A 12,331-nucleotide genomic window follows, 5' to 3' on the forward strand; every position below is an offset into this window, starting at 1 on the left:
ACTGTGCACATCCAACATAAGGTAATACGCGAATCCTTGTATGAATATTGGTTGCTAATGCTGTAAGCAACAGAATCCTTCAGCCTTTGTTCTTAGAGGCAAAATACACTTAGGGAGGTTGTCTTCTGTTTACACTAAAACATGAGTGGCTGAAGAGAATTCGCATCTCAAACTGGACAGAGGCAGCAAAAATGAGGTGTCTTGAAGCGAATGCACTTTTAGCCCCAGCATGAGATTCTGCAGCTCTTCCTTAATAGCAAATGGCAGCTGTGTGTGGTTTGGCGTGGGGCATCTGCGAAGTGAATTTGCCTAAGCCTTTTGGACTACCACAGGATTTCACTATTAACACTTCATTTCAAAACCTGAGTATGATAAATAGCTGTTATGCCATAATTTGGTTTGAAAGTAACTTCTGTTCAAGTTTAATTAAATGCTTCAAGGAGCAAATGTGTCATCTGAATAAAATTTTCATTAATTCTAGCCATTTTGCCTGGAGAGCTGTGATAGTGTAGGGTCACTGAATTCAGAATCCTTCATTCTTATCTATAAATAGTGCTTGGTTGAATCTGCATTTTTTCATTTCATTTATTTGGCAGTAAATTAAACTTGCAATTCAACACAAGCAATTCTCTCTTTAATGTGCAGGAGCAATGTAGATCTTAAGAAAATGTTTTCAAATGCATCTATTTTTTAAAAATCCAGCTTCCTGAATTGCTGCAAATTATCAAACCAAAACTTGAAACTGTTGGCTTTAAGAACCTAGCTTGCATCTCAGGTATGTACTTGTTATCGTATCTTCTGCTGAGCTTATTTTACTGGGTGACATTGCATAAATATGGAAAAGGGATAAAAAACATTGAACGGAGGAAACATCAGTGCTGGAGTGGGTCTGAATCATGCAAATAGAGCTTTTCCAACCTGCCACTGGCTGTCCTGCATGCCGTCCTTTACTCCTTTTTGGCAGACGACGGTTAAGAGAGTGGAAGTGCTTACAAACTTGCATTCTCTTCTTCTTTTCCCACCTTCTCCTGTAGGAATTTCCTCCCTCCCTTTCAATCGCAGAGCCAATCAAGTTGTTATATTAATATCTGACTTGACATCTTTGCTATCCTTGGTTGGTTCTGAACCATATGGAAATCCAGTTTTGACCGTAGCTGCAAACTGTGGTTTGAAGTGCTTCATGAAAAAGTTGATGAAGGCATAATGTTGTAGTATTGGTTGCTCTGAAAATGAAGCAGAGGGTACATTTGCATTTCAGATAAGAACGGAGTGGGGAAATAATGTGCGGATCCTTTGAATACTTTGTTCTTGAAGATCAGAAAATATATCTGCGCCAAGCCTCTATGTCCATCAAGGACAGATCTGGGCAACTTAGTTCTTGCACTAAAGTTTTCCTTTCTTAACAGGAGCACTGGATGACTCAAAGGAGTCATTACTAAGTTGCTGGCCAACCTTAAACAATAAGATTGTACAGGATTTAAGTGACTCATGCTTCAGCTGTCTGAAGAGCGCCCTGGAAGTTCCAAGAATTTATAGAAGAACCAATAAGGTCAGTGTGTGACAAATAAAGACTTACAAGAATGATATAGGCTGGCTTGGTCACTTTGTAGCCCCCAAAATCTGTTTTGAGTTCCCTAACACATCTTTTGGTTCCCATTCTAAAAATTAGGAACAACTACCCTCTACAACTACCCTTTTCTTCTCTTGTGTTTCCACTTCCCCGCCAAGCAAATTCATACATCCTAGCCAGTCCTCCCCTACTAGTACTGGGCCCTGTCCTATGTGTGCAAACAACAGCTTACTCTCCTTTTTAATCAACCAGTTTATGTCAACAAGGATTAGGAAGTAAATTCTGAAGTTTCATAATTTGTCCCACTGTGCCTAAGAAAAATGGTGATACTTTCAAGCCGACATACATCCAAAGATGCTGAGTTACCCTAAAACATACCTCCTTCCCTGATGTGTACACATGAGTAAACTGGTAATCCCTTCTGTCTTCAGAGTTGCTTCTTTGCTCCCCTCTCCCATGAGGTGGGAAGCACATCAGCAGAGCAACAGGAGAAAATTAGCAGATGTCTACTGCCAGGACCATGTTTGTTTCTCATGTAAATGAAGAGCTTCTCTCATATGTCAAGCACTTTCATTTCAAAGTTTTAAGAATTCAATATCTGTGTGCTGAAAAGAGAAACCATCAACTGACAATTGGAGAAAATATTGCTGTTAGGTCATTAGAATGCCTAAGAGCAAGACTGTTGTCAGGACATCAGTTCAGCTGTTCTGTTAAATTGTGGGAAGCCAGCCTTCCAGCTGATAGAACATGCCCTTGCAACCTCCTGACAATTCATTTATGTTTTGTCTATGCATCACTTTTGGCTAAAGTGGTTTTTATGATTGCATATCATTTTTTTCTTGCTTGAGACATTGCAAAGTAACTCCATGAAATGGTGGAACATCAACTATTTAGATTTATCCCAATAATAATGTCATATCACATCTGCAGTAAAGCTAATGCAATGTCTCATATCTCCACTTACAGTTTATACGCCCTGTGTCTTCTGTCATTGCTTTTAAAATTTGCTAGATTTGGTAGAAACTGAAGTGATAGGCGTAATGTCGGTTTGAACCTTGGAGCTATAAATCGAGGCTCAGACCCATTTGCTTAATTCTTATCTTCCCCAGTCATGTAGAATGGAGTTTGAGAAAGTCACATGCAGGCAATGAGAGCTGAATCTATCCTGCTTCTTAGCCCTTCTTCCAAGGCCCTTTTGCCTTATTATCTTAACCTAAGATTTCCATCTGCTGAGTTTTTTGGCTGATGCTGAATATTTCCAAAGCTCTGTTGTGCATAAGCAAACACATGAGAACGTGTCTGAGCCTTCATGTGCTGTAGCATACATGTGAGCATGCTTTGCATTTCTCTGTTGGTGGGGGCTAGCCTGCAGTAGATGTTAAAATAACCAGCTGTTTACTTATTTTTTTCCTTTGTGTTGTGTTCCATTAACCAGGAGGTACCGACTAAGGCCTTACCTTATGTTGACAGTGCCTTTAAACCTTTCCATCAGCTGAAGAACGAGTATAAAGATACTTTGAAACCAGCTGTCATTGAGCAGTGGTTTGAAGGAGCCCTCAGTCACAGCACTCAGAAGTAAGTGGCACTCTAATACAGCTGTGCAGGGGTGCGCCAACATTAAATGAAGTTATTTTCATTTTCAGTTGAGGAGGAGCTCCCATAGTCAGTAAAAGCATTTATTCCTTCTCTCATTATCTCTTTCGTTTCATTTCTGAAGTGTATGAACAGTGTGGTAACTGATATATCTTAGAACTGATTATATCTTGCACAGATTTGATGTTTTCTGTGTTTAGCATAAATTTTGCATTATACTGTTAAAGTGGGAGTGCTTTGCTGGCAAGGCTATTTCAGCTATCCTTTTATGTATTCCCCTGGAAATATTAGCAGAAAAGCCCACGGAATATGGGGACTTTTGGTGAAGCGAACAGTCTTTACATGCCTCAGCTGTGCTGCCACACTTTTAAAAAACTCAGTGAAGCAATTGCCAGTACAGTGTCATTGTGTTATTTTATTATTGCATTAGATACATTAATTGAATAATTATTAGTATTTAAAATGTTGCATATACCATTAGTCATTTAAGAGGAAGTGCATGAAATTGCTTTTTTCCCTCTCCTCTTTCTGTCCTTTTCTTTTCATGTGATATTGTAGGTAATGTTTTGAACTGAAAATTGCCTTGAATAAAATGGCAGAAAGGCAGGATATAATTGTATCAAATAAGTCATTTTGCTTTAGGCTAAGTTGTAGATTGAGTTGCAGTCAGCAAGACTTGCCAACAGCAAGACTTGTTGACTTGCCAACAGCAAGACATATCTCTGAGTTGCATGTTTGTTACATGTAGACTTCTGCAGACTTCTTCAGCAATGTTTAATAGCGAATTAAGTCTCTTGTATGTGTGTATACAGAGGCATTTGTCTGTGAGTATAGCACCACAAAGAATAATCTGGCCATAGCCACATTTGTTATCCCTTTAGTCCCCCAATTTCTTGTTAAGCCATATCTGTCTGTAAACCCAGGCCTGGCATTAACACTTGGCGTCATTGAATGTCTGCCAATGCCTGCCATCTATGACAGACTTAAAGATCGTGGGGAAGGGTACGCAATTTTCAACTGCAGTTACCAGCACTATATATGGGAAGGCCTCTTCTAGTGGGAAGGGGATTGAAATTTCCCTGGTTTGTTGGCCTCCACTCTGGGCACCACTTCACTTCTCTTGGGAGTACCAGAGCAAATATTTCCTGGCCCATTGCTTTTTGGGCCTTCACAGGCAGATGACAGACCACATATGCCTCTTTGAACCTTCAGAACTTCACAGGGTAGCTCCCTTTCGTGATAACACAAGCAAATATCTCCATTACAACAGGGCCAGTATCTACCTTCTCATCTGACATAGTTGCACAGGATTCCACCTACCTTCCCCCAGCCGTGGGGCCAGTATCTGTAACTGTAAAAGACAGGTATGCAGATCCATCACTTCCTCTTGTAATCAATTGGAGATTCCATATGAGGTGGAAGGGTAGAACAGAAATGTTCTAAGAAATAAAGAAGTGGCTAGGGGTTGCTCTACTGTCATAGAAATCTATGCAAAGACTTTTAGGAAGACTTCCTTCCAAAACTGAGTTGTATATCCTTCATATAAAAACTGAATTTTTTCTCAATTAACTTCTTCATTCAGGTACTTTGAGACTATATCAGATATTCTCAATTCTGTAAAGAAAATGGAAGAAAGTTTGAAAAGGCTGAAGCAGGCTAGGAAAACTGTGACCACAAACAGTACCTCTCCAAATGGAGGCATGAGTGATGATAATAAAATCCGCTTGCAGTTGGCCTTGGATGTAGAGTACTATGGAGTTCAGGTAACTTGGCTGCACATAGTGACATTTGTTGTTGGATATAAGATGCTGGAGGACCTTTAGTTTGCCCTAAAACAAATAGTCCTTCTTGCATGTGGGTTATTCTCCCTGCTCAGGGAGGCAGGACTTAAGTACCAGCGCCCTCTCCCCAAATGGAGGTTGGCAGCCTTTTTGTGAGGAGGAAGGGTGACCATATTGTTCCTGGGATCTCTCTCAGCTCATTCAGAGGGTAGTGAGGGAGGAAATTCTATGCCTCCAGACCAGGGGTCTGCAACCTGCAGCTCTCCAGATGTTCATGGACTACAAATCCCATCAGCCCCTGGCAGCATGGCCAAAAGCACGAGTACCCCCCAATTGGCCATGCCGGCAGGGGCTGATAGGATTTGTAGTCCATTAACATCCGGAGAGCCACAGGTTGCAGACCCCTGCTCCAGACCAACCATCCCCCATCCAGCACCATCCAAAGTGGCCATAGATCTCCCTCGCCCATCCCATCAGAAATATTGGGCTCAGAAGAGAGTGTTGATACCCAGAAAAGGCAATTACACTGCTGGTCCACTGCCGACCCACCAAAGAGTCATGAAAGCCCCCACATCAGGAGCCTGCTGGGGCTCATTTCCTCGCAGAGGAAGAAAAGGAGGAGGAGGGGAGGAGGAAGAAGAACCACCAGCGGAACAGTCCTCCAGGATTTTTAACTGGGAGGATTTCCATTCCCTGTTAGCCACAACCATTTTTGCCCTTGACCATACAGAGGAGCTGGGCAGCACAGGGGAGAACCAAGGGAGAAGAAGGGTCCGAGCCTGAGGGAAACAAGGAAGGAGCTGGACAAGAACAAATGAGCCATCAAGAGGGAGGTGTTCAGTGACAGAATATTGTAACTTCCAACCCACTCAGAAAGACACCGCTTTTGGGCATCCCACATTTGAAGATGCCCTTCCTCTCAGAGTGAGAATAAACCTTGATTACTTACCATGGAAGTTCCTTCTACTCAGAGGAAGGGAGGGTAACATGCCCACCCAGCCTTATACATACAGTAAAACGTGCAAAAGGCAACAAACACCAAAAAAGCAAGCACCCTATCAAAGACAGCCCCAGAAGAGAAGCCACAGCAGATGCTGCACTCTAGCAAAACCAGAGGCTGTCTTCCCTACTAGCCTATCTCAATCTGTCCTTCTGTCTTAACACTAGGAGATCTATACAGTTGCTAATAGTTACATAGTTGGGTTCTAAGTTTCAAGAGTTATGTAATTTTTTAGTTGACCTCTATAGCTCGGAACGTTTTAAACTGTGTAGTAACAGCCCACCAGGGGACAAAAAGCAGAAGTTTAGTCCTGCCTTCCTCAGCAACCAATGAGAATAACCCATGTTTGAAGATGCCCTCCCTTCCTCAGAGCAGAAGGAGCCCTCATGGTAAGTAATGAAGGTTCATTGTAAAGGACTTCAGTACACAATTGCAACCAGTATTCCACTATCTGCCTATTCCCCCTTGAACAAGTGAATGAATACACAGTAGTAGTTTAAGTGTTAACATTTACTGCTTTCAGTTGGAGGAGCTTCTAAGCTATTTTAAAACAGAATCAGTAACATCTCGATAAGGTACATACGTTTTTGCAAAAACCATGAAGAAACAGAACTTCAGCTACTTTTTCAGGATCAAAGAAGGTGCCACATCCAAAACTGAAAGTCAGTGACTGCAGCTGCTGCTTTTAAAAGCTAACTATATAGCCTGAAAAAGCCCTCTGGTGTAAATGAACAGTCAGGAAGACTTAGTGGTATTTATTCTGTAATTTGTACTTGTTAAAAACTTGGCAGCACGAGACTTGATGACCCCCCCCCCCCTTTTAATAATAACAAAACAGTGAAATTCCTGTTGGTAACTAATTTTTAGAACCTTCTTTACTGTAGCTGCTTCTGTATTTTCAAATTAGTAGAATTCAGTTGTGCAAAAACAACGAGCTCCTGAGGGCTTTCCAACCTCTGCAATTGTATAATTATAGCTTGGTGCAACCTTCTCCTTTTAACATGATCAAGCCACAGAGTATTTCTGGACAGAGATGGAACCTTTTGTTGCAAAAAAGTATAACATAATACTTATGGCACCAATGGTTGCTTTGGTTAAGACTGTTTTAAATACATCACCAAATAATAACTGCTGTTTGATTTTATATATATAAAGGTAGAGGTGTGTGTTGTGTTGACTTCATGCATACAGTTTGACAGGCAAAAAGAAGCAAATGTAAGGATTATGTCACTGGAGCAGTGGCATAGACATTTGCTAAATAATATTACTGCTCTTACCAAACTATCTCTTAGTACCACAAATTTTCTTTTACGTTTTCATTTTCAAAAATCCATTTGTTCTCAGCAGTGCAGGTACCTCTACCAATGCAACAGAGATAAAACTGCAGATACTACTGCCTTATATAACAGGGCTGTTCTTTGGTGACTTCATACACAGCTCTTTTACTTTTGCTTCTGGACTGAAAGCTATTTCATTTCAGGCTGCAAGGAAGAATGGTACACCCCACTTCTGCACTCACTCTGTTGTGTCAGTGTTCAGATAGTCAAGTTACACAACTTCGTCAAATGCCATTAACTATTGTTCACGCATTGGGATGAGTCCCACAGTCCTTTGCCATAAAGCACCATCTTTTGCCGGTCTTCCCAGCTTTCCCCGTAATCTATTCCTGGGGAAGCAAAAGCCGTATAGATCGAAAGGCTGCAGTGGAGAGGGGGAGTTGGGATAAATTGCTTCCTCCTATGTCTTCCAGAAGCCCAACTCTGCTGGCAGAAGAGAGAGGGATTGCATCCCCCTCCCCACTGCAGCCTTTCAACCCACATGTCTGTTTCTTCCTGTGGGTCCTGTGACCTTGGGGATAAACATTAGTCAGAGTTGAAAATGTCTGCTGGGAAGAGGGGAAAGCAGGGAAGATATGTGCTCCTTGTGCTGGATCCAAACCATTATTTCGTATTTGATAAATGTCAGCATATAAGTGATCTTGATATAAATAAATAGATTAACTCTTGGTTATTGAAGAACAAATCCTTCTGCAGCCAGCAACTGGCTTCTGCAAATGCATATGAAATGAAAATTTGATTGTTCATATAAGTGATAACTCCTTGAGCCTGTTTTTAGACTTTCTGATCATGTGACGTGTCATCTTTTACTACAAAAACAGTGAAATAATTTAATATTTTCAGATGCAGAAGATTGGATTGCAGTTGAGCAACATCAAAAGCTTTTCTGCTCTTTCAGAGCTTGTTCAAGCTGCCAAGGATCAGATATCAATAGAACAAACATAAAACAGTTTCCAGAAGTGTGATGAGAGCCAGTCTGGTCTCCAAACTCGAGAGGGTTTATTTTTATTCCTCTCGCCAAATCCTATGTAGCGATGAAGAGCTTCCTAATGCAGTTTCAGCAACAAGTGAAAAGTGTCTGATCTTGAGATATACAAAGACTTGTTTCACCAAAAAGGAAGACCTTTCAAGAGTACTTATGCCAGTTTTCCATTATATGGAAGACTTTATAGATTTCTAAACATTCTACCACAGAGCTATGGGAGTCTTTTTATTTTTATTGTAAATCTTATTGTGAATGAAAGCTGATTTAATATGATTAAAAATAAAGGCAGTCTTCCTTTGTAACCTGATATGACAGGGAGAGATTATTAAAGACCTGGATTCATGTGTCTTGTTTGGTTATTACTAGAAGCTACAGACAGTGTTGAGATTAATTTTTAAAATAGTCTTGTGTACTGTAATCAAAGCTGTGTATCTTTTCACTGTCAGTCCTATAAAATCTGGAAGCTCAATATTTGCAACTTGTTGAATAAAAAATCCAAAGAACAGTTTGCATTTTTAAAATCCAAATTGTTCACAAAGAAAATACTTTAATTGCTTTATGAGGTCCACAAAACTATTTCCCATTCTATGAAACTCTTTAAATCCTAGCAATTTTTCTCAAGGAAAAAAAGGGAAAACTGCAGACTTTCCAGCTTTTCCTTATAGGAAAAATGCTGTAATCACAGTCATTTTGGTTGTCCTCTTCCATACTTTTTATCAGCTCTGTCATATCCAATGACTAGAACGGCACATAATATTCCAGTGAGTCTATGCCATGGAGCTATACAGTGTCATAATAATGGCTTTTGGATTTTCAGACCCTTTCCTGATAATTCCCGGTACAAAGCTTGCCTTTTGCATGGCTGCAGAACACTGAGTTGATCTGCTGTTGAGCTGTCCACTACAACCTCAAGGTCTCGTTCCCTCTCAGCTTACATCCTGGAGAAACAACAGCAATTTCAGTTTACTTGCAGATACCATATTAGGCCATTCTCTCGTTTTTGATCCATTCCATGTTTTATGGGAAAGTATAAAAACCATGCCAAGGTTGCTATACTTGGAAATCATTAATGGGAACAGTAAATGGTAGGATCTGGTTTTAAATTAATTTTGGAGGACATGGTGGATTTAAATTGTGTTGCAGAAAAAATAATAATGCCTGTGAATGTGTCTTGAACTCATCACCATCAAGCTGCAAGAATCAACATGCATATGTGAAAGCTGAACATGTTTATATGTGCTGTTGAGAAAGCTGCCTAGCAAACTAGTGACTGGCTTGCTGATTAATCGATCCCATCAGTGGTGTAATCACATCTGGAGGCTTCTGGACCATCTGAGCCCACAGAAGTTTGGGCACCCCTACTCCTTAGCAGCCAGGGTTCTAAAGCCCATGATTTTCATCGGAGAAAAACTGCCCGAGTGGCCGCTTTTACAATTTAATTTCTGCAGCTGATCTGAAGGGGCAATAGTCTGCTCTTGTGGCAGGATCCTATGTGGAACAGGTCCTTGAAATTCTGCCTTCTGACCTAGGATGACAGCAGTGAACCATTGCTATCCCCCTTTCTGATACCAGTGCAGAAAAGAAATTCACATAAAGTCCATTTTTTTCTTTCTGTGTGTTCGATTATATAGTGTTATAGCAGTCCAATATTTTATTTTCACTACTTTTAAAATAGCAAGTTCTTGCAAAACTGCTTCTCCATCTTTTGAATTCAATGCGTGGGTGGGCTCGTGTCATCAAGTCACAGCTAACTTAACGGTGAACCCGTAGGGTTTTCAAGGCAGGAGATGTTTGGAGGTGGTTTGCCATTGCCTGCCTCTGCCTGGGATGAGAGAGTTCAGAGAGAACTGACTAGCCCAGGGTTCCCTAGAGGACTTCATGTGGAGGAGTGGGGAATCAAAACCAGTTCTCCAGATTGCAGTCCACCACTCATGTAGAAGAGTGGGGAACTGAACCTCGTTCTCCAGATGGAAGTCCGCTGTTCTTAAGCACTGTGTACCATGCTGGCTTTTAATGAGTTCAGTAGTGATAGATATTCAGAATATTCCTTGCCAAGAACTCTCATCAGCATTCCAGGTGAGACACCACCATGCAAATTGATCTTGAAGCACACTATGCCTCTAACATGATTACTGCATGAATCAAAGGAATTTGGGGAAAACATAAAAATAATATACATAGTTATTAAATGTTAAGATGAAATCGCTTCTGTAATAGGGACTGAATCTTGATAAGTGAACAGGAAATTATAAGAGATATAGCATATCAACTGGAAGAATAGACAAAACTATTTGTGCTGTATGTTCCATTTTTATTAAAACACATTCAGAAGAAACTGGCATTTATATTTTTGTTTGTGGTTTGCATAATTGACAGTGTAGTAATATACTGAGAAAATGCATTTCTTGATAAGCACATGAGAAATCAAACCGTTACAAACTATGGCCAGAGAAAGCAGCTTTGTAGAAAATCAACAAATGGACATATTAAAAGTGAAAACCTGTATTCCTCAGCAGTATCACGTAAACACTCAGAGGCAGATTTGTTTTTAGATTTGTTTTGGTACCACACCATTGTCTTGTAAAAATGGATATTTCTAAAATGACTTTTCCTCAGGATTATGCTAATATGTAAATACAATGGAATGAATATATTTTGGTTGACATGCAATTACAAATGGAAATGTCAGAGGAGTGTAGATGTTGACTGCCAAGCACCAGTTTGAAGTTGGAGATGCGGTTGCAGGCAGATTGAGAGATATCTGGGCATGGGATTAGGGTGTGCCTTGATGCACTTGTATAGTCCTGTGCAAAATATATGCTGTCCATGGAGGAAGTGCCAGGCTCAACTTCTGACATTTTCCAGTTGAAGGGTTTCAGAAAATGCATTTAAAAGACCCTCCACAAAATGAGTCACAGTTGATGACCAGGATAGACCATCCTGGGCTTAATCTGTCTCACTCATAACAGTTCATTAATTTACTAGACCATTGCTTTGGGCAATCTTTATTCAAGGCCTATTAAAATGAATGGTGGTTAGGTCACAGAAGTACTTGACCAATCCGGACCCCAACCTAGTTAAATTTAATATTGAATACTTTCCATTAGTCGTCACTAATGTCCTGTGTTGATTTGAGTGAGACAGTTAAGTTTAAACTGGTTTAAGGGCCTGCTTTTAACTGGACGTGGATGGAGAGGAGATAGACTTCCTCTCTTGGGCCACCTGCTGCCTGTCCTTGTACTTATAGAATCCATTACTGCAAAGTTCAGGGAAGATCACTCACTGTGGTGGCCTGAAAAAGCAATAAGTAAATTTATGAAATCCTATTAGAAGTAATTAGCCACAGCATCTAAATACAATGCAGATGCATTACACTTCTGATTCTTGGACCGGGGGGGTGGGTGGGGAGCAGGAGGTGAATATCCTCATCATGCTTTGTTGACCTATAGAAGCATCAGGCTGTTCACAGGTGGAAGACAGTCTGCTATCAAATCCAGCAAAGTTATTTTCACAGGTGCTGTGCCTGTTGCTGCCCAACATGGCTCGTCAGCTTTGCCTCTATGCCAGTGATAGCGAACCTTTTTGACACGGAGTGCCCAAATGGCAACCCAAAACCCACTTAAGAACATAAGAACTAGCCTGCTGGAGCAGACCAGAGTCCATCTAGTCCAGCATTCTGCTACTCGCAGTGGCCCACCAGGTGCCTTTGGGAGCTCACATGCAGGAGGTGAAAGCAATGGCCTTCTGCTGCTGCTGCTGCTCCTGAGCACCTGGTCTGCTAAAGGCATTTGCAACCTCAAAAGATCAAGGAGGATCAAGATTGGTAGCCATAGATTGACTTCTCCTCCAAGCCCCTTTTAAAGCTATCCAGGTTAGTGGCCATCACCACCTCCTGTGGCAGCATATTCCAAACACCAATCACATGTATGTATTGTGAAGAAGTGTTTCCTTTTTTATTAGTCCTAATTCTTCCCCCCAGCATTTTCAATGAATGCCCCCTGGTTATAGTATTGTGAGAAAGAGAGAAAAATTTCTCTCTGTCAACATTTTCTACCCCATGCATAA

The 12,331-nt window shown here is 40.9% G+C and overlaps 1 protein-coding gene across 1 annotated transcript in view; it reads left to right on the forward strand.

Annotated features, from left to right (window-relative positions):
- COG2 (component of oligomeric golgi complex 2) overlaps positions 1–8,771 on the forward strand; it is a 33,490-nt gene extending 24,719 nt beyond the window's left edge. Inside the window, exons 14-18 of the mRNA XM_048486415.1 lie at positions 703–775; positions 1,407–1,549; positions 3,006–3,145; positions 4,746–4,926; positions 8,125–8,771. Coding sequence (XP_048342372.1) covers positions 703–775; positions 1,407–1,549; positions 3,006–3,145; positions 4,746–4,926; positions 8,125–8,226 — 639 coding nt within the window. The 3' untranslated portion in view covers positions 8,227–8,771. The remainder of the gene's footprint in view (positions 1–702; positions 776–1,406; positions 1,550–3,005; positions 3,146–4,745; positions 4,927–8,124) is intronic.
- The last annotated feature ends 3,560 nt before the right edge of the window (positions 8,772–12,331 follow it).

The sequence above is a fragment of the Sphaerodactylus townsendi genome, linkage group LG01 (assembly GCF_021028975.2).
Source record: "Sphaerodactylus townsendi isolate TG3544 linkage group LG01, MPM_Stown_v2.3, whole genome shotgun sequence".
NCBI lineage: Eukaryota > Metazoa > Chordata > Lepidosauria > Squamata > Sphaerodactylidae > Sphaerodactylus > Sphaerodactylus townsendi.